Raw genomic sequence first — 22,062 nt, forward strand, 5'->3', positions numbered from 1 at the left:
TATGTATCACGAAAATGGAGTAATTATCCTACACGCAAATATGTTAAAATATGTTTCACGGATGGCTGAGTTCCAGAAGATCCGAAGCCATTTTTTTAAATTTTAAATTTTGCGCGAGCTGCAAATACGTACGAAAAAGTTGTCCAAAATACCGGATTGCAAATTATATCCACAACAAGAATATTGTTTCCAACAAAGCACAATGCACTCGGTCGATTCCGTTTGACCATTATTTATCTTCAACAAGTGAAAATACGGCAGTTAAAACAATCTATTACATGATTTAAATAACTTTCATGATTTTTTTGATATACCAAAATATTTTGATTACAAATAATATAATATAAAAGATAATATAAAAGATTACATACATTTAGGATGAGACAAGAAAAAAAATCTGATGTGATCAGCACATAACCGACCGCAATGTGTATTGTCTAGTTAAGTGATAGTGTTACAGAATATTATAAAAATGTCTGCTAAATACTTCTTTCCAATTTGTAGGACATTAGTAAGTTTATAGTTAACATACCTAGAAAAATGTAAATTTGGCTCTTAGTAGAGTTTCGTTCTGTGCTACCCGAATTCCTTGAAATGCTCGCCAGTTAGTTTCGGTAACAACCAGAACTCAAATATAAAATTTCAAGAAATTCCATCAATTCTTTCTGTAGATATGGAAAATTTAAAATCGGCCCGCGGATCAGTTTTCGAGCCATGATCTTTCCAAAAAATTTATATGTTCTTTGTTTTAGTACAAAGAATTTAAATGTTAAATTTCAATGAAATCGGTTGGTTATTTCTCTTTATATATGCAAAAATGTATATTTGGCCCGTAGTAAACATCCAGTTGCTGACACCTGATTTCTTCCAAAAGCTAGGAGGTTTCGCGGACAGTCTAGCGAAGCTTATATATGAAATTTCAAGTAAATCGGCTGAATATTTTCTTCAAAATGGTCAAAAATGTAAAACAGGCCCGCTAAAAAGTGCAGTTCCCGAAGCCTGATATATTTCAAAAGTTGATCAATACGTGCCATAGTCGAAATAAATTTATACATAAATTTTCATCAAAATCGGTTCAGCCGAACTTGAGATACACGCGTGCACACACAGACCGACAGACCAACAGGTTGCTAAAAATAGTTTATTTAAACTTGCCTACTATGGTGAAGTGCATTCCCATCGAAAACTCGATATGCAAAATTTGTAGCCATCACATAACCTACCTATTGTATACACAATACGGTCGGTAAAAATGAAAGAGGCGTTAACATAATGCTCGAATTCAAGGGTTAATTGCGTCAGTTGAGAAAAATAATTATTATATTTTTTAATGCCATAGAGTTTACTTTTAGCTTTCTGCAACGAAAACATTTAGAAAAGCCTGCACTTTTGGAAATAACGTACATTTTACAAATTTCGAGAGACAATAATTAGAAAGGGGATTTAGGTGGAAAAAGAAGTTTTTTCGAACAAAATAAAATATTCATTAATATCTAAAATCTTAGACTCTTATACAACTTATCATCTAGAAGAAAAACGATATCGAAAATTTAAAAAATAGAAAACAATTTTAGATAATTGTTAAATTTAATGGCCATTTTCTCATTTCCATAGTAAATGAAAACATGACATAGAAGGCAACCACAATTTTTGTGACAGTTTTAAGACTTTGTGGGACAATAATTTTTGGAAAGGGAGCTAGGTAAAAATTCTCATATAGCAAATAAGTTTCTAGATTCTTTTTTTAATCAAATAGAAAATTAATAAGGTTTGTATATGTTTAAGGTCAACTTTAAAAAGTTCGACGAATGTAGAATCTTATCTAATAAAACCCAAAATTACTCCCCTTTTTAATAGAAACATTAAGCTCTAATTTTTAGAAATTAGCTCTTCGTTTCAGTAATTCAGTAATAAATAAAAAATTCATTAGTGTGTTAATATTATTCATACAAGAACAAATAAAAGAATTTGTACCTGAATACCATATTCAATTGGATTCGATCTCGGAAATAAGATGATCAATTTCGTTGATGAATTTTTGTCAGACTTTTCACCAATTTATATAGAATATGGAGGTCCAAAATAATAAATGGAAATTTGTTTTGAAGATAAATTTCTTATACAACATCTCGTATGAAAGGATGCTATTCACTTTAAGTAATATTGTCCTCTATTTTCGTTACATCATTCCTTATCATAGCTTCTCCATTAAAAATATTTTATTTTTCCTAAATTTTTGCAAAAATTTTTGTTTAGGAAATCCGCTTCTATTAGAATAATGAATTGAAATTCTTATTTGATACTTTCATAATTTATTTGTTGTTGTTTTTAATTGCTGTTCCCTTTAAGAGCATTATTTATCAATTCCATTTCTCTGTTTTGTTATTCTCACGTTATTGTTGTTACGTAATTTTTTTCTCCGTTTTGATTTTTAGCAAGATTATCACATATTAAAGACCACTTGAATAAGTAACGAGTTAGTAAACGGTTTCAAATCTTGAAGTGAAGTTCTTAAATTTATAATGCTGCAAATAAAAGTTTTTTTTATATTATTAACATTATTTAAATTTATTAGGTGCGAGGAAGATGTAAAAGTGTGTAAGTTTTATTTTACTTCTCTCAAATTGCGTTTCGCATAAAAAGTTTTAATGTGCAACATTTAAAATGAAATTTTTTATTTTTTAAATAGTGAAAATTTGTGTACCGCATTCACTTCTTGAAAATTGCAAAGACCTACTGCCTTACAGAACGAAGGATGGTCCACAAATCGGTTGTATTTCTGCACGTGATCGCATTGAATGTTTGGAACTTTTACAAAATAATGAAGCACATGTAGTGGTAGTATATCCTGAAGATGTATTATTTGCTGCAGGTTTGAGCAATGATGCTTTTAAAATAATAGCAGAATTTAGAAACGAGAAAAATGGTAAGATGGTGGAAAAAAATTTGTCATAAAAAAAAGTATTTATTGTGTAAAATGTTGCAGATACATTCGAAGAAGAAGATCAAGTTCTAATTAAAGCTTCATCAAAAATTAAAAGTTTTGAAGACTTAAAAGGTTTAAAATCATGTCTTCCAAAATTTAATTCGTACTATGGATATAAGGTTAGTAATTCGTATTAACAAATATTGTTCAATCACATTGCGCTTTATTGTCCCATTAAACGTATGTATGTAGATGCCAATTTCAATTTTATATAAACTTGGATTATTGGAAATTTCAAAAGATCCATCGATTCCAAGGTCAGAAAGAGAACTTAAGGCTTTGTCAGATTTTTTCAACCAATCGTGTTTAGTAGGTCCTTATTCAGACGATGAAAATATTAATGAAGAATGGAGTAAGTTAATTATTTTATTTTAGAAACATAATCTTAATTTTGGAATTTTTAGAGAAAAAATATTCAAATTTATGCCAACTGTGTGAAAATCCAGTTAAATGTGATGAATATGACAAATATGCTAATTATGATGGTGCTATAGAATGCTTAATTAATGGGGATGGTGATGTTGCGTTTACAACAAGAAGTGATATTCGAAAATATTTTGGTGTATGTGTTGGCATTTTACAAAAAAAAATTTCTAAAATTTATTTTTGATAAGTATTTTCCAAACTTAAGCTTTTAGGTGATGAAGAGAATGAAAATGTCAAAAATGCCAATATAAATGATTACGAATTGTTATGTGAAGACGGAAGTCGTAGACCGATTAACGGAACAGGATGTTCATTGTTAAAGAAACCAAATACAGCTTCTATTACTACAACAAAAATAACAGATGATCCAATGCTATTAAATGGCTTATTGTCGCATTTGGAAACATTCTTTAAAAATGGTTTAAATCATTCAAGTGCTGATCTTTTAATTGAAGAGGGAATGGAATTGCATATTAAACCAACACCAGTTTCAGCACAAGATTATACGAAAGAATTTAAAAAATATTTTGAACGAGATGAAAGTTATACATACAAAGTAAAATTATGTGTATCTACACACATTGATTTAGAAAAATGTCAAGTAATGGCCAAAATTGCATTCTTATATGACATACGACCTGAAATTCAATGTTTTTTGTCGGAAAAAAATGAATGTGCTGCAGAAGTTGCAAATGATGAAGCACATATTGCTATTATTCCTGGCTACGATTGGGAAATCTTTGAAAATAAATATAAGAATTTAAAACGATTAGCGTATGAGAGTTGGAATTTTCATGAATCTTATATTGCCTTATTTAATGGTTTCAAAAGGTACAAGTCCTCTAAAAAGTATCCCATGTAAGTAAGGATCTACCATTTTACATTATTTATTTAAAAGAATATCTAATAAATTTTTCTTATTGAAATTTCTCGTTATTTTTTTAAAGAAAATTCGAAATGTCCGATAAAAAAGCTTTTAGGGCTGCATGCTTATTTCACTTGTTGCAAGAATACGAAGACCAGACACAGAATTGTGAAAATTTAAATGGAAATGTCACTGAAACAGAAGATTATATTCTTGTTGTAAATGCTACGGAAAGGCATTTTTATGGTAGGGAGCAACATCTATTGTGCTTGGATAAATCAACTTCTAATATTGGTGATTTCTATTATTGCAATTTGGATTTGTACATTCAAAATGCTATTTATGTGAACGGTAATAAAAGCGATGCAGAAATAGAAACTTTCAAAAACTTAATTACCACTATTGGAGAACAGTTTGGAAATGAAGGAATTTATTCAAATGGTTTCCATATATTCGCAGAATTTAAAGGAAAAAACGATGTTTTGTTCAATGTATGCAAAATCTTGTTTTTATATTTTAACTTTAAGAATTAAAGGTTTTTCCAAATTAATAATATTTTGCATTTGTAGGATTATACAATGAATTTCAGTGAGGGATTAGCTAATTTTGAAACAATGGAGGTATTTTTCCGAGATTTAATGATGAAAGTTTTAAAATATGACTGAGAATAATACGAAATTTGGATTGAATAATGCTTTTTGAAAATTTAATTGATATTTAGTGATAATATATGAGTTTGTACACCATTTAAACTAAAACTGTATAGAAAGCAAAATAAAAATTTTATTTGAAAGAAAATTTTTCGTAATTTTCTACAAGGTTTATTTTCTAATTCAATCTTTCTGCTTCATATTTGAAATGTTTTTTAAAAAATATTTTCCACAGCTTTCAGATTACTTGTTTTCAATTTTTTTCACATTAATTATCAAAAGTTTATAACAGTTTATATTAATAGCCAAATCATCAAAGTAGTCCATTAATTTTTTTACTTTGCTCAATACTCGTTGATAATTACCTAAATTGTTTTATAAATCATTTCATTAAAACAAATTCAAGTTATTTTGTTTGAATCAAAGATAGATTGAGTATGGTTCTGAAAAACTTGAAAAATTTGAAACGAGTATTGTAAAAATAAATCCCATTCTCACATTCCAACACGTAGGTAAAATAGTTAACTTTTGAATTCGAAGAATTTTTGGTAACTTAATTTGGCTAATGAGAACGAAAAAACAGACGCTTCAAGAGCAATGCTCCTTTTAATCCTAGAAATCTGGCTGGAAATAGAAAATGTAAATTATTTGATAAACCAATAATCAAAGTAAAGTAATTCATTATGTGGTAATCTAATTACATTCAGTCCCACAGTCTTATGAGAGTAATTTATTTTACATAACTGATCCGATTCCAAAGCAAAAGAGAACACAAAGAATTGGGTATTTCGGATTCTTCAAATCAACAAATCTGGAAGCCTAAAAAAATCCTTTTAAACGTAATGATATAAAAGATACCTTACGAATTAAGGGCTATAATATCTAGAATATAGTGAACTAAATTAAAAAGTAAAGGATAACGCTAAAAATACCACAGTTCAATAGTACAATATAGAGCAATTTTTAATCTTACAAACAAAAAAAATATTAAACTCCTGACATAAATGAAAAAATTAATAGTTTAATTGTGTTATAAATTAAACTTGAACGAGATCACAAAATGTTAAACAGTTTTGCTAAAAATAAAAAGGTTTATCATTTGAAAAATAAAGTTTTGCAAAAAACAGACTTTCCAATAGTAATCAAAAATGTTAAAATTTTATTATTCAAATAATTAATGTCACAATCAATTCAGACCGTGGAATATTTGGGATTAATGAGTAAAGCAATTTTAGATGCTTATAGAGTAAAAGAACAAAAATACATAATTCTAAGAATTTTTTTCTAAGAATCGGTTTCCACCGCTCTGTTATCAATTTCAGAGTCTAATCTGAGCTCTCTTTCAAAACACTCGATAAAATCTTTTCAAAAAAGCACCACAAGATTTAATCAGACCAATAAACAAACTTTTTCCTTTGTGTAGGGGGATGATGGAACTCAGAAATCGAAGCTGAGGTTTAAAGGCAATCAATTTAAAAACAAATTTTGTCTGACAAATGTCGATAATAGACTCCTAATAGCTTTTGAAGTTAGAGCAATTAGTCGTTCGATACTTTTTTCAGAGTTAATAGACTTACATAGCAGCAATTTGAGTTTTTGTCAAAAAATTTTCATATCACATGAAGTATCTTTATGTATACATTACATAAATAAATGGCCGTTGCAAAATGGTGGCCATTGAGATAAACCCTTACCCTAAAACCGTATTTTCGAAAATTTTTGGTATTCGTTTTTTCTTAGAAAAGTTGTAGATACTTAAGCTTTTTAGTTAGAATGAAAGTTTTCCCCATGTCCTTCTTTTACAATTTGACCATAACATTAACGCTCATTTTAATTTTTGTTCTTTCTCCGGAAATTATGCAATAAAATCCCTGTATCTCCGAAACCTTTGAGTTTTGACAACTAGTTCCAAGCAAAAATTTTATCCATTTTGGATGCGCTAAGCAATGATGCGCTAACAATATTATATTGTGCTCTTTACTGAATCAACCTGATATTTACTAATTGCACATTATTTAAAACAATTAAAAATAATACAGAAAATTAAAATAATGTGGCAACACTAAATCAGTTTCGAAATAAACTCTTTTTTTTGTGTTGAAAATTGATATTTAAAATTTATATTAAAATCTAATTTAGCTTATCAGTTGAAGTTGATTATTTGTTACTTAATTTGGTTTTAGATTTGTTTTTTAATTTCGATATTAGAATTATTTATTTAAGTTTAGTTTTTTCATTAGTTCCTTTGAAACACGTTCAACTGCTGCAAGCATTTCACAATGTTAAATTTTCTCTTTATATTTTTAATATTAGCTAAATTCATTAACGCCGAAAATGACGAAATGATTTGTAAGTAAACAATTTTTTTTTTAAATATTGCATTTCTCTTAAATTCTTTAACTAATAATTCGGACATAACTATACTGTAAAATTTGACTATGTAATTTGAATTTTCATAGACTTTTTAGATTTAATTTCATTTTGTAGTTAAAATGTGTGTACCGGAAGAATATATTGAAGACTGCCTGGATTTCCTTGGAAAAGTTAGAATAGTCGGCCCTCAAATAGATTGTATTGCAGCACGAGATCGTATAGAATGCCTTGAACTATTAAAGAAAAATAAAGTAGATGTAGTTATAATAGAACCTGAAGATATGCAATATGCTGCTAGTATAGATAATGGCAAGTTTAGAATTGTTGGAGAACTACGGTATGACAGAGATGGTAAGATGTCAAAGAAAAAAGAAAAATTTTTTATGTACAAACATGTAGAATATTGTAATCTTTAGTATTATTTCTGAACAATAGGAAAAAATATCCTCGGTCTCTGTTGAAAGCTGCAATTTACAATTTAAAACTTGATAAAAAGTATGGGTAAATTTGCAAAAATTGTTAATTTTAGAGAAAGACAAAATTTTTTTCTCCATGTTTATATTGTGATCTAAGATCTAGATAAGTCACAATTACTCGGTTACAATTTTATTTCTAGACTTTTTCATAGAATTCCAAAGAGAATTCCATATTATTCAAATATACCTTACAGATTTATGTTATATAAGAATACCATGATATTCTTATATAACATATAAGAATGTAATGGTTGATTATAGTGAACCATTTGATTGTCCCCCATAATAATTAACAATTATATGACATTACAGAACATCTAACAACAAAACTATTACATGTATTGCAGACAAGTTCGAAGATGAGGATTGGATTCTAATTAAAAAGTCTTCAACAATTAAAAATTTAAAAGATTTAAAGGGCTTAAAATCATGTCATCCAAATTTTGAATCATATTATGGATACAGGGTTAGATATTGTTGTGTTACATGAAAGTTATGTCATGTTTTTGATTTTGTAGATTCCAGTTACAATTTTGAAAAAGCACGGTTTACTACAAGTTTCAAAGGATCCAACAATTCCGGCGATACAAAGAGAACTTCAAGCTTTATCAGAATTTTTCCAACAATCATGTATTGTAGGTCCTTATTCAGAAGATGAAAGTAAAGATCAAGAATGGAGTAAGTTGAAAAATTACGAGCTTTAAACGATCCATTTAATTTGTAAATTTTAGAGAAAAAATATCCCAATTTATGTCAACTCTGTGAGAATCCCATTGAATGTGATGAAAATGATAAATATGCCAACTATAAAGGCCCTATCGAATGCTTAATTAACGGTGAAGGTGATGTTGCCTTTACAAAAAAAAGTGAAATTCATAAATATTTCGGTGTATGTGTTCAGTTTCTCAATAAATTTCTAGAATTTTTAGCTATAATATTAACGTCATATTATGTTTTCAAACTTTAGATTACAAATGAAGAAGGCAACACATATGTAGACATAAACGATTACGAAATATTGTGTGAAGATGGAAGCCGTCAATCGATTAATGGGACAGGTTGTGCTTTAGCAAAAAGACCAAACAAAGCTTGTATTACTACAACAAAAATAACAGAAAATTCGAACCTTTCAACAAAATTAAAACTTCATTTAAGGATATTCTTTAGAAATGGATTAGATTATGGAAATACTTACGTAGCTAACCATCTTTTGATTGATGGGGAAACGAATTTTTATTGGTTTATCGAAAATCTAACACTGGAAAAAGCTTTAGCCGGTTTTGAACCTTATTTTGAAAAACATGAAAGTCATACTGATAAGTTAAAATTGTGTGTCACTACAAATACTGAGCTTGAAAAATGTGATATTTTAACAAAAATTGCATTTATATATCGTGTGCGTCCCGAACTTGAATGTTATTTTTCAGAAAGTGGTAATTGTGCTGCTGATGTAGCCAGTGATAAAGCACATATTGCTATTGTACCAGGATACAATTGGACAATAGTTGAAAAAGAATTCAGTAATTTAAAACGGGTTGCATATGAAAATTGGGATTATAATGGCGCATATATTGCTTTATTTAGTGTTCTTTCAGACAAAATTAAGCCCTTTGAAGAATATGAAATGTAAGGAGCTTTTATATTTAAATTTATTGAAATATTAGGTGGTGCATTATAATTTTTCTTTCTTTTTTTTATTTTCTTTTATATTTTGTTTATAGAAAATTTGATAAAACTGATAAAAGAGCTCACAAAGCTGCATGTTTACTACATTTGATTCTTAAAGATGCAAAGGATTGTGATTCATTATATAGTGACGTCATTGAATCAGATTCAGAGAATTATATTCAAGTTGTGAAGATAGAAGATAGACATAATTTTGGTGATGACAAAGCTATATTATGTTTAGATAAAACTTTCACCCATATCGGCAATCATTATGCTTGTAATTTGGATATTCACTATCAAAATGCAATCTTTGTGAATGGAAATAAAAGCGAAACCGAAATAGAAAGTTATAAAAATGTAATGACCACCATTGGAACAATGTTTGGATATAATGGCCTTTATTCAAAAGCTTTTAACTTATTTGCGCAATTTAAAGGAACTGATGATGTTTTATTCAATGTAGGGCATAAAACAATAATTAATAGTTACGCAATTGATAACTAATTCAAAATTACATCATTTACTTCCTTTCAGGATTATACTTTGAATTTAGATGGAGCTGAAAATTTTGATGATTTCGAAGAGAAATATCATGATGCGATTATTAAAGTTCTTAAGTATAATTGGAAAAAGGACAAGGATCGCAATAAAAAAATAATTAAGTTGGCAAAAATGTTTAGAAAAAATAAAATATTTGCATAATTTAAAATAATTTTATACTCGAATACCATAGCAGTTTCAAGTTTCAATAAAAATTCAAAGCAAAATGAAAACATTGTATTTTTTCTTAGGAGTATACTTAGTATTCAAAAAATAAACCGAGAAATGATTACTCGAATCATCAAAAACCGATTTTATCCGTGACTAGAAAATTTTAAGCGTCATCGGAATATAAAGCTTTTGACAACCCTATCATATGTCAAATACTTAAATGAATCTATATTTTGCCTAGCCTCTGAATATAAAACGCAGTGTTATATCCTACTGGGAATCCGGTTCAGTTACATTACAATGAATTAAAATTTTTTCGGAAATTAAATGAGCAAATTGGTTTCTTGGAAAAATGCCTTCGTTATATGTTTATTGTTCAACAGATCCATTGTAAGATTTATTACAAAGTGTATTGTATTTTTTATTGGAATCATAAGTGTCATGCAGTTAGGGAACGAAAAGATCAATTCTAATTGTTCTCAACTTTATGATACCTAACGAATTGTGTGAACTGCCACATTGTCGTAAGAACAAATATTATTTATAAATTGTAAGAAAATAATTATACAATTACTTTTCGAACTTAAATTTTGACTAAAACAGGTATTATTCAAAGGAACTGTTTCAATCGCACAAAATATCTCCTATAATCAAAACAATCCCACAGAAAAATGTGTTTCGTCCATAGAAAAAACATTCGTGGCTCAACTATTAATTTACTGATAATCTATATTTAATAAGTTTTGATATGGCAGAATGTAAATTAAGCAGATTCAATGAAGATTTAAGATTGAACGAAAAAATTAAATTCCTAAAAATTTCTCTACACAAAAACACAACGTGGTTGTAAGCTACAAATTGGAAATATTACATTGAAACTAAATGATATTTAATAAGAAAATTTAAAAATTTTCCAGTTTTAGAGTCATCGTGTTCTAAAGTTTCACAGATGAATTTCTTGCTATTTCTAATATATTTAACCGCAGAGGGAAATTTTTTCATATTTTTGATTTGCTTTCAAGGTAGAAATGATTTCAGGAATGATCTCTGATTAAACTATACATTGCATATTTTTAGGATTCAAGCACAACAAATATCAATAATTTAAAGTATATGTGACGAACATGATGTTTAAGACTTTGTAAAATATTAAAAATTAAAAATTTTTAAGGATTTTTTTTTAGATTAAAAATTTCTTTATTTTCTAGAAGAACAACCCCCGTATTAAATCCACAAATTTTTGAGTTACTCGAAGTTCCAGTTTTTAAGTATCAAGACTAACACAATTAACATACTTTACTGGAAAAACTATGAGCGATAGAGGAAAATGTTATGTGAGTTAACTTTTAGCCCTCATTAGTTTTAAAAAAAGAAATCATAGAAGAAACAAAATTATGACTTTGACGACCTTTATTTCGGGAACTACGCTTGAAATAAAATAGATTCTAAAATCAAAAATTAAAAACAAACAATCACCTGTGAAACAATCTCAACGTAGCAGCTCTGTGTCGCATGGTTCCGAAGTTATAAGTATTTATCTATATACATGAAAAATCTGGTACCTTTTTTTTCAACAGGCTGTAGTTCGAAAACGAGTGTATCTCCACCACCCGTTCACTAGAAATTTACAATTTTTTCTGAAATTTGATCAAAGAATCATCCCTGAAATTATTTGCCACATTTTGCGCAACACCCTGTATAGTTATAAAATTTGTACAATAAATCAATATAACAGATTGACATTTCACCAACAATGCAAAATTTTTGTAAAGATTAAGTTTTATTTTGTATATGAATAATGATTATGTTGGCCGTACGTTTCTAAATACAAAAATCTTTCTAATCTTATAAATGTTCAAAGGGTATAATAAGATTCTCTATTCCACTTGTAATACTAAAAAGTACTCGTCTGAGATGTAGATATAAATATTATATTAGGTACATTTTCATGATCAGTGTCGAACACCGAGTTAATCTAATTATATACTTATGTCTATTCATCTGTTTCTCAAAACAAATTCAGCTGGAATGGTCATATATCCTCATATTAGATAAAATTGTTACGGCAAGGACCATTGTTGGCTATTTAGTTTGGATTTGATCGTAGCCAGCCGTTTTCAGCAGGTGCCATACAAACTCCAAAAATAATTAAGATATAAAATATCGACTTAGAAACTGAAAAACATGCGGTGACTAAATTTTCTATTAATGAGTTTGGCAATAGCACCCAATATTCAACAAAAAACTCTTCAAATAATTCGGAGGGCATGTTTTACTATGATGATTTTAGAACAAACAACACAAATATTCTTTTAAAATCTTCAGCCCCTTTTAAAAGGGGCTGTAAGAGCGTTCATATAAACTACTTCTTACAAAACATTCTTAAAGGAATCGTACAGTGACACGGTCATCTCTCTGACCCTAAACTCTTAGAACAATATTATTCTTTCCCAATTTTCAAGGGAAAACCCTCCCAATTTTGATTAAAACCTGCTCAATTCCAAATTTTCATTCAAATCTTTAAATTTGGTCTGCAGTTTTTGTTATTGGTTTTAAACATAATTTTTACTTATCAATTTTTTTTGTTTATTTACACTATTTTTTACATAATCTCAATTGATTTTGATTTTTATTATCACATACTTAAAGCTTTCTTCATTTGTTATTCTGTCAGTAGTCACAATAAAGTCATCAAGTGAAGTTTCAAAATTCATGATGTTTCAGAAAAAATTCTTTTTCCTATTATTAACGTTATTTAAATTTATTGGTGGGCAGGAGGATGGAACAGTGTGTAAGTATTTTTCTTTTACTCAACCCCTCTTGACTTTTATAAACCTGTGAAGTAAATCCTAAAATAATTTTTGTAATTATTGGTTGTTTTTGTTAGTGAAAATCTGTGCACCCTCTGTATCCCGTAAGGAATGTAAAGATTTACTTCCCCTTATCGAAGAACATGGTCCCCAAGTTGAATGTGTGTTTGGACATCCTCGTGTTGAATGTTTGGAAATGTTACAAAAGAATGAAGCAGATGTGGTGGCAGTAACTCCAGAAGATGCGTTCTTTGCTACAACTATAGATAAAGATAATACATTTAGAATAATTGCAGAACTTCGAACAGAAGAATATGGTAAGATGATGGGTTGATGCATAAAAGCTGTAATATTTCCAATATACATAAATTATTGCAGATATATTCGAAGATGAAGATCAAGTTCTAGTAAAAGTTTCATCAAATATTAAAAGTTTTAAAGATTTAAAAGGCTCAAAATCATGCCACCCAAATTTTAATTCGTACTATGGTTACAAGGTAAATAATTTGTAAAAACAAATGTTATTCGATTATACAATATTATGAGCACATAGAGCTTCATTTTCTAATCCTATATCTAGATTCCAATTTCAATTTTATATAAACTTGGGTTATTGGAAATTTCAAAAGATCCATCGATTCCAAGACCAGAAAGAGAACTTAAGGCTTTATCAGATTTTTTCAATCAATCATGTTTAGTAGGTCCTTATTCAGACGATGAAAATATTAATGAAGAATGGAGTAAGTTAATTATTTTATATTAGAAACATAGTCTTCATTTTGGAATTTTTAGAGAAAAAATATTCAAATTTATGTCAACTTTGTGAGAATCCTGCCAAATGTAATCACAATGACAATTATGCTAACTATTATGATTCTATTGAGTGTTTAGTTCATGGGGGTGGTGATGTCGCCTTTACAAGAAGAAGTGATATTCGAAGATATTTCGGTGTACATGTTTGCAATTTCTAACTAAATTTCTGATGAATTTTTAATTACAACGGATAGTGATGAACTGATGACAAAATTTTTCTTTTAGATTGTAGGTGAAGATGGCAATAAAGATGTCGACATCAATGATTACGAATTGTTATGTGAAGATGGAAGTCGTAGACCGATTAATGGGACAGGGTGTTCATTAGCAAAGAGACCAAATGCAGCTTATGTTACCACAACAAATATAACAAATAATCCAAAACTATTAAATAGTTTGTTAGTGCATTTGAAAACATTCTTTAAAAATGGTTTAGAACGTACAAGTGCTAAAATTACCAAAAATTTTTTAATTGAAGATGAAATGAAATTGTATACCGAACCTGTACCAGTTTCATTGCAAGATTATACAAAAGAACTCAAAGTATATTATCAACGAAATGAAAGTTATACCTTTAAAGTAAAATTTTGTGTTATGACTGAGCTTGAACTAGAAAAATGTGAAATTTTGTCGAAACTCTCACTTTTTTATGAAATACGTCCTCTAATCGAATGTTATTTGTCACGACAAAATGATTGTGCTGCCGAAGTGGCCAGTGATAATGCTGATATTGCTGTTGTACCCGGCTACAATTGGGCGATAGTTGATCATAAATACAAGAATTTAAAGCCAGTGGAATATGAAAATTGGATTTTTAATGAAACTTATATTGCTATAGTTGATGGTTATCAAACAATTGAAAATATTTTAAAATACCCCATGTATGGAAAGCATTCATTAGAAAACTTAATTCATTAATTGATTTTTTTTTTAATTTTTTCTTTCTTAATAGCAAATTTGATAACTCTGATAAAAGAGCTTATAAAGCAGCATGTTTACTGCATTTAATTCTAGGCGGTGAAGATGATTGTGAAAATTTAAATGGAAATATTTCTGAAACAAATGATTATATTCAGATTATAAACGCTACACAAAGACACCGGTATGGTAGAAACAAAGTTTTATTGTGTTTGGATAAAACTCTTTCTCATCTCGGTGACTACTACTCTTGTAATTTGGATAATTATTATCAAAATGCTATTTATGCTAGCAAAAATAAAAGTGGCGAAGAAATAAGTAGTTATAAAAATTTAATTACCACTATTGGAAGCCTGTTTGCTGATGATGGAGCTCATGCAAGTGTTTTCGATATTTATGGACCGTTTAAAGGCAAAAGGGATGTTTTAATTAATGTAAGATGAATAATTCGTTTGGCTTCTCCATATATACTCTAAAAATAAATAAATACTCACTAACTCAATATTATTTCGAATCTTTTGCAGGCTTGCACATTAGATTTTATTGATGGATTACCCAACTTCAAAACAATCGAAGAAAAACATCGTGATTTCGTTTTGAAACTTTTAAAGTACAATTGGGATGACAACGAACATCTCACTAAATCAAACGACTAGAAATAAACAAAATACAATAAAATAGAACATGAGACTATTAAAAATAAAACTTTTGTATTTTTAAAACTGTTTTCTAAATTTATTTAAACACAATTTTAAAGATTAAATTTAAATTTTAAGATATTTAAACACATTATTTCACGCCTTGAAATATTTTGGACGGGTACTAAGCTCAGAAAACAAAAATATATATATATTATTCTATATGTAAAGCCAAACCCCGCTTCCAATCAACTTTTGTTTGGAAATAATGTTCATAGCTCAACAAGTAACGAGTTACAGCGACTTTAAATTGGTCTCACTTGTTTTTTCCATTTTTTGAAAATTTAAGTATAACTCTGTTATACACCAAATAGGGGTATTAATATCTATGATTTGGAAAACCTCAGAACAAGGGCTTTATCTTGAATAACTACAATAATATTATAATCTGTTCCGATTTCGAAATCATATGACCTTAAGATTCGAAGACTTTGAATTTTTAATTTTTCATTTTTAAAAAACGTAATTTTTAGGTTACGTAACATTACATATTTCTCTATATTTAGCGTAGTTGGCACCACTCTTAACTGTGCTTGCGTTTAATAAATGAGTCGTTTTCCTATACCTCTTAAAGTTAAGGAGTTATTAACAAGAGTTATCTCTTTTCTGTTATGCAAATATCAACTTTAACAGCCGAGTCTCCCTTACATTAGCAAAAGATAATGAGCCGCAGAATATCTTATGGTGTCGTTGCCAAATTATATTTGTAATAGTGAACCTATCTGTCGTGAACCGGAACGGAGTTATACTTAAAATTTCACAGAGGAAAAAAATTAAGTGGCAATGCAAATCCGGAATTGTTAAGCTGCGAACACCGTCCCCATACAAGAGTTTTGCTTATTTGTTGAAGGTCCGTAATATATAGCAGTGAACTTGAATACGAGACACCCTGTATATATAAATGGCTTAAAAAAAATTCCTTATCTTGAAAATTCAAAACAAAAATATTAACTTGACCTACAGAACATAAAATTAAAATTCAATTATATGAAAAATAATCTTTCCAAGACGATTCTTACGTTTAATATGAAAAATTTTGCTTAATTTAGAAACTGTTATCACTTTCCGAAAAATCATTAAATCACCAAAATGTATACCCTTCTATATAATAAACAAATAAAAAGATTTCTGTAGAAATTTCGGAACAAAAAACCGAATTCTGGAAAGATTAATACGAAATTTTAAAAGTTTTGTTGCCGAAATTTCAAAGAAAATATGATGCAATTGAGAATATTTTGGAGTATAAACCAATTGCAGAAAATATTTTATAGTTTTCTAAGTACAAATACTTGATCCAATCTTTAAAAATAGTTTAGGTCGAAAGTGAAATTTATTCAAACTGATTCGCAAACTTGTATTTTTGACACAATGAAAAAAAATTTAAATTGATTCAACCGAATACGAGTGCAAAGACTGACTAACATTTTAATAGACTGACACAGAGGGACAGGCCAATGTACAGTCTAAAAAAATTCTTTCCTAGATAATTTATTAGCATTAAGAACTGCAATTCTGTGGAAAACCTTCTCTTCACATCACCATTTCTTCTTTATTGTAAGCAATGGGAGTGCTAAGAAGCAACTACATACATACTCATTATGTGTGGATTATCCCAAACTATTTTTGTGTTTTATTTTTAATTTGCAAAAAAATTTATTAAGAAAAATTTCAGATCGTAATCAGATTTTGCTTAATTCCAAAGAAATATTCCAAAGAACAGAAAACAAGATCTAATTTAAATTACGGCCTTTATTAGCTAAATAAGCTGAATATCAAATTCGTGTTAGACTTGCTTTAATCGACCGCATTGCATACAATAAAACGTGATGGCACAAAATTTCGGATGTCGAGTTTTCAGTCGCAATGCAGTTCTCCATGGCAGGGAAGCGTAAATAAACTATTTTCAGAAGTATGTCGGTTTGTCGATCTGTCTGGCAATCTGTCTATGCTGATGAGTACCTCAAATAGACAGTTTGCTCAACTTTTGGCATATGCCACGTCCCGGAAATTAGACTTTTTTAAGGGTTGATTTCACAAAATCGGGATGTTAACATAATGAACCTGTAAATTTTTTGGAAAGATCAGGTCTACCGGCGAAGGTTTCAGGAAATTCGGTTTGCACAAAGCGAACCTCTACTTAGACCTAAATTTTCATATTTCTAAGATTGTCAACTAAAATCATAGTAACTTCCTTAAAATTCTAAAGGAGTATTTAAAAGGCATTTTCATAATGTTATGCGATATTTTGGTTAACTAAACTGTCAATTACAACTGTCGGTTATAAGCTAACCACATCAGATTTTTTTGTTTATGTTTATGTGGAAATTTACATCTCCTTGTGTGTACAATCGGTGTAAATTTCGATTTATTTTGATTAATAATCTTTTAAAGCTTATAACCTCTCCTAGATTATTTTTTATTATATAACTTTATTTTCTGTTTTTATTCTCTATACTACTAGATTATCATTTATTTATACTTAGTTTCTTTATTTAGTAGCTCGTAATCGCACTGAAATTTTAAGCTTATAGCACCATAAATAAATTTATAATGCTAAAATTCTTTTTTATATTTTCATTTTTAATTGCATTTGTAAGTGCAGAAGATGTAGAAAATGTTTGTAAGTAAATAATTTATGACAAATTATTCAAGAGATTGCTTTTCGCATCATAGACACAAACATAGCCAAACTCTATATATATTTATTTATATAATTTGTGTAACATTATATGAATTAACTTTAAAAAATTCAACTACATTTTAGTAAAAATATGTGCACCTGAAAGATTAATAGAAGATTGTAAAGATTTGCTTGATCGTGTAAAACAGAATGATCCTAAAATCGATTGCATTTCTGGGCGAGATCGCATTGATTGTTTGGAAATGCTTCAAAACAATGAAGCAGATGTAGTAGCTGTAGAGCATGAAGACGTATATCTAGCTGCTGAAATGGATAAAACAGCGTTTAGAATTATTGCAGAACTTCGACATGAAAAAGATGGTAAGATATAGAGAGCAATGTTATTTTTCCTGTGTTTGTTTTGCTCTCTTTTACTACAAATAATAGAGAATATTTACCATCTTGCGTTATAGCAATAATCGGGGCTTTTAGAGGAGTCTAAACTGGGATTCTTTCAAGAATTTTTTGTGGTTCCCGACTAATGTAACCGAATTCATTTTTCATTTTTGTGTTATTTTATTTTAAAAAAATTATCGTTCCGTGTGTTTCAAAATGTCTTTTAAACTCAAAAAAAACTACACTTTATAGGTTGAGACTAGGTGTTACCGATTTTCAAAAATGGTATTTGGTCTTTTCAAAATTCCCACTTCATAATACGTAATCAAATGTCTTTAACAATTGTCATGTTTTACATATTTTACCGAAGCATTCCATTGTTTATAAATTTAATTTTGGCAGGTTTCTGACCAAATCAATATAATCCAAATAAAATTAAAAACAAAAAAAATTATGAAAATTATTACAGACACAGCTGAAGAAGAGGACCAAATTCTAATTAAAAAGTCTTCAACAATTAAAGGATTAAAAGATTTAAAGGGCTTAAAATCATGTCATCCAAATTTTAATTCATATTATGGGTACAAGGTTTGTTATAAATGTGTTAGTTAGTTATAAATTTTATATGTGTGACTTTATAGATTCCCGTAGTAATTTTGAAAAGACATGGTTTATTAAACGTTTCAAAGGATCCAACGATTCCAGCACTAGAAAGAGAACTTCAAGCTTTATCAGAATTTTTCGAACAATCATGTATAGTGGGTCCTTATTCAAATGATGAAAATATAGATCAAGAATGGAGTAAGTTAAAAAATTACGAGCTTTAAGCGACCCATTTAATTTTTAAATTTTAGAAAAAAAATATCCCAATTTATGTCAAATCTGTGATAATCCAGTTGAATGTGATGAAAATGATAAATATGCCAACTTTAATGGCTCTATAGAATGCTTAATTAACGGTGAAGGTGATGTTGCCTTTACAACAAGAGAAGATATTCGACAATACTTTGGAGTACGCTTTACGAATTTCATGATTTCGAATTAAATTTCTAAAACTTTTAATTTACAATTAATAAGAATTTATGTATTTAATTTTAGCTAACAGATGAAAAAGGCAACACGGATGTAAACATAAACGATTACGAATTATTGTGTGAAGATGGAAGCCGTCAATCGATTAATGGAACAGGTTGTTCTTTGGCAAGGAGACCAAATAGAGCCTATATTACTACAACAAAAATAACAAATAATTCGAAACTCTTAAATAATTTATTATCGCATTTGAAAATATTCTTTAAGAATGGATTGGAACATGGAAATTCTAAAGTAGCCAAAAATATGTTAATTGAAGAGGAAATGATTTTTTATCAACTTAGCGATGTTTTAACTTTAGAAGAATATTTAATTGGTTCTAAAGATTATATTGAGCGAGATGAAAGTTACACATACAAAGCAAAATTATGTGTTAATACAGAAACTGAATTTGAAAAATGTAAAATTTTAACTAAAGTTTCATTTGTAAGTGAAATTCGTCCTGAATTGGAATGTTATTTATCAGGAAATGGTAATTGTGCTGCTGATGTAGCCAATGATAAAGCACATATTGCCATTATACCAGGATACAATTGGACAACGGTTGAAAAAGAATTCAGTAATTTAAAAAAGATTGCATATGAAAATTGGAATTTTGAAAAATCATACATTGCACTTATCAATGTTTTACCAAAAAACAAAGATTTACAAAAATATTCAATGTAAGTAACTTTAATAGTTATTTTATAGTAAAACACATTATCTATACTCATGACGAAAGTACGGAAAGTTTTCAAAATTACGCAATTTGACTTGCACCAAAACATTTTCTAGTTGTATGGTATACAAACCCAAAAGCCCAAATTTTATAACTGAATTAACTAAATGTCTTCTTAATTCTTCATTTCATAAATTATAGAAAGTTTGATAATAGTGACAAAAGGGCTCACAAAGCAGCATGTTTACTCAACTTGATTCTCAAAGGATCAAAAGATTGTAAAAAATTAGATGGTAGTGTAAATGAATCAAACCCCTATATTCATATTGTAAAGGCGGCAGACAGACATAATCATGGTAAGGATAAAGGTTTATTATGTTTGAACAAAAGTATTTCTCGCATTGGAAAATATTATTCATGTAATCTGGATCTTTACTATCAAAATGCAATTTATGTGAATAGAAATAAAAGTAAAGCAGAATTAGAAAGTTATGAGGCTGTATTTAACATCATTGGAATAATGTTTGGATATAATGGTCTCTATTCAAATGTTTTTGATGTCTTTGAGCAATTTAAGGGGAATAATGATGTTTTATTTAATGTAAGTAAATTTTACTGTTACTCTTTAAGATTTTAAAATTTACATCAATGAGACTGATGCCGTATTATTATTTTACTTTTAATTAGGATTATACAATGAACTTCGAAGGAACAAAAAATTTTGATGATTTTGAAGAAAAATACCACGATTTAATAATGGAATTACTTAAGTATAATTGGTAAAATTAAAGTATAATGTAAAAATATTTTGAAACAATAAAATATTTGCATTTTTAGATTCTTTAGTTCTAGCGTCAATTTTAAGATTTCAATCAAAAAACGAAAAATGAAATAATTTTGTTTCACTTCCAAACAGAAAAATAAATTATTTTTAATGATTGTTTTTGTTCTTTTTTAATTCATTGTCATTAAAAATCCTAGAATAAAACCTTTATATCTTCAACGTTCCATGAACACCTTGATGATCCCAAATTTCGAATCGATTCACTCGTTTCGTCTATATTCTTTCACACCTTAAGTTCATAATTTATCATGCAATAACAAGGTTAATTGACGATTCTTATAAAGTTTTCAGTTTTCAATTTATAATCTCATGTTTAAAAATTTATTATATTCAAAAACAGTAAAAGTATGACATCATCTATTGACAATTGCTTTATGTTGGTCTATTAACTAAGAAAGAAAGTTGCGAACAACTCATTGTTCCCAGATACTTCAACAGATTGGGGACTGTTATCGATATTCGTCGGAGAGAATAAATTTTTTTAATCCAATTTACTTTAAGCTTCCGAAACTACCCAAACAGATCTCAGTTTAAATTAGAAAATGTTGCCACTAATTATTTGGAAAAAATACATTTTTATCTCGTATAATTTGAGTTAAGATTCTTAAGTTCAGAACCTTTAATTATTTATTCATTTTAATTCTTTTTATACAATAAATTTTGCATAATTTTAGGAAGCTTAAAAGTAGAAATTTTCGAAAAGAAAAATACTAAATTGCTTTTAGTTAGCTAATTACGAAAACTTAAGTATTTAAATATGTATGGACGTATGCTAATTAGTTTAGTTAAGAAACAAGAGTTTTACGTTTAATTTCAAGAGTAAATTCTCATATAATTTCCCCAAAAATCTATTTGCCATAAATATTTAAAAATTGAAATTTTGTAAAGATGTGAAAATAATATTTTACATACGGTATATCCTGAAAATTTTAATAGATTAACTACTAATAAGCTAATACTAAATATTTGATAAAATAATAAAGCTATAGCTTCATGAAATTTGGCAATCTTATTCCAAATTACAGCTCGGATATATCTTGTGTATAACTTTTTTTCTT

General features: G+C 28.3%; 3 protein-coding genes across 3 annotated transcripts; all 3 read left to right on the plus strand.

Annotated features, from left to right (window-relative positions):
- Positions 1-14: 14 nt before the first annotated feature.
- On the plus strand, positions 15-5,030 carry LOC129618920 (transferrin-like). The gene is made up of 9 exons (XM_055533950.1): positions 15-19; positions 2,576-2,598; positions 2,690-2,926; positions 2,987-3,109; positions 3,228-3,338; positions 3,391-3,548; positions 3,618-4,270; positions 4,360-4,768; positions 4,847-5,030. Exons 1-9 carry the CDS (start codon positions 15-17, stop codon positions 4,940-4,942), a joined length of 1,815 nt encoding a protein of 604 aa, XP_055389925.1. The 3' UTR covers positions 4,943-5,030.
- Positions 5,031-7,419: 2,389 nt separating this feature from the next.
- LOC129618921 (transferrin-like) lies at positions 7,420-11,436 on the plus strand. The gene is made up of 9 exons (XM_055533951.1): positions 7,420-7,637; positions 8,089-8,242; positions 8,295-8,454; positions 8,508-8,665; positions 8,744-8,867; positions 8,955-9,402; positions 9,498-9,903; positions 9,979-10,106; positions 11,340-11,436. The coding sequence occupies exons 1-9, from the start codon at positions 7,420-7,422 to the stop codon at positions 11,434-11,436; spliced, it is 1,893 nt and encodes a 630-aa protein (XP_055389926.1).
- A 1,406-nt stretch (positions 11,437-12,842) lies between these two features.
- On the plus strand, positions 12,843-21,058 carry LOC129618922 (uncharacterized). Its single transcript, XM_055533952.1, has 15 exons — positions 12,843-12,946; positions 13,043-13,282; positions 13,344-13,462; positions 13,546-13,705; positions 13,758-13,915; positions 14,004-14,659; positions 14,731-15,130; positions 15,221-15,281; positions 18,159-18,395; positions 18,880-18,998; positions 19,052-19,211; positions 19,265-19,422; positions 19,509-20,164; positions 20,362-20,761; positions 20,848-21,058. Exons 1-15 carry the CDS (start codon positions 12,868-12,870, stop codon positions 20,941-20,943), a joined length of 3,699 nt encoding a protein of 1,232 aa, XP_055389927.1. The 5' UTR covers positions 12,843-12,867; the 3' UTR covers positions 20,944-21,058.
- Positions 21,059-22,062: the final 1,004 nt, after the last annotated feature.

This window comes from Condylostylus longicornis, unplaced genomic scaffold, assembly GCF_029603195.1.
Source record: "Condylostylus longicornis isolate FDR11 unplaced genomic scaffold, ASM2960319v2 ptg000010l, whole genome shotgun sequence".
In the NCBI taxonomy this organism is placed as follows: Eukaryota; Metazoa; Arthropoda; class Insecta; order Diptera; family Dolichopodidae; genus Condylostylus; species Condylostylus longicornis.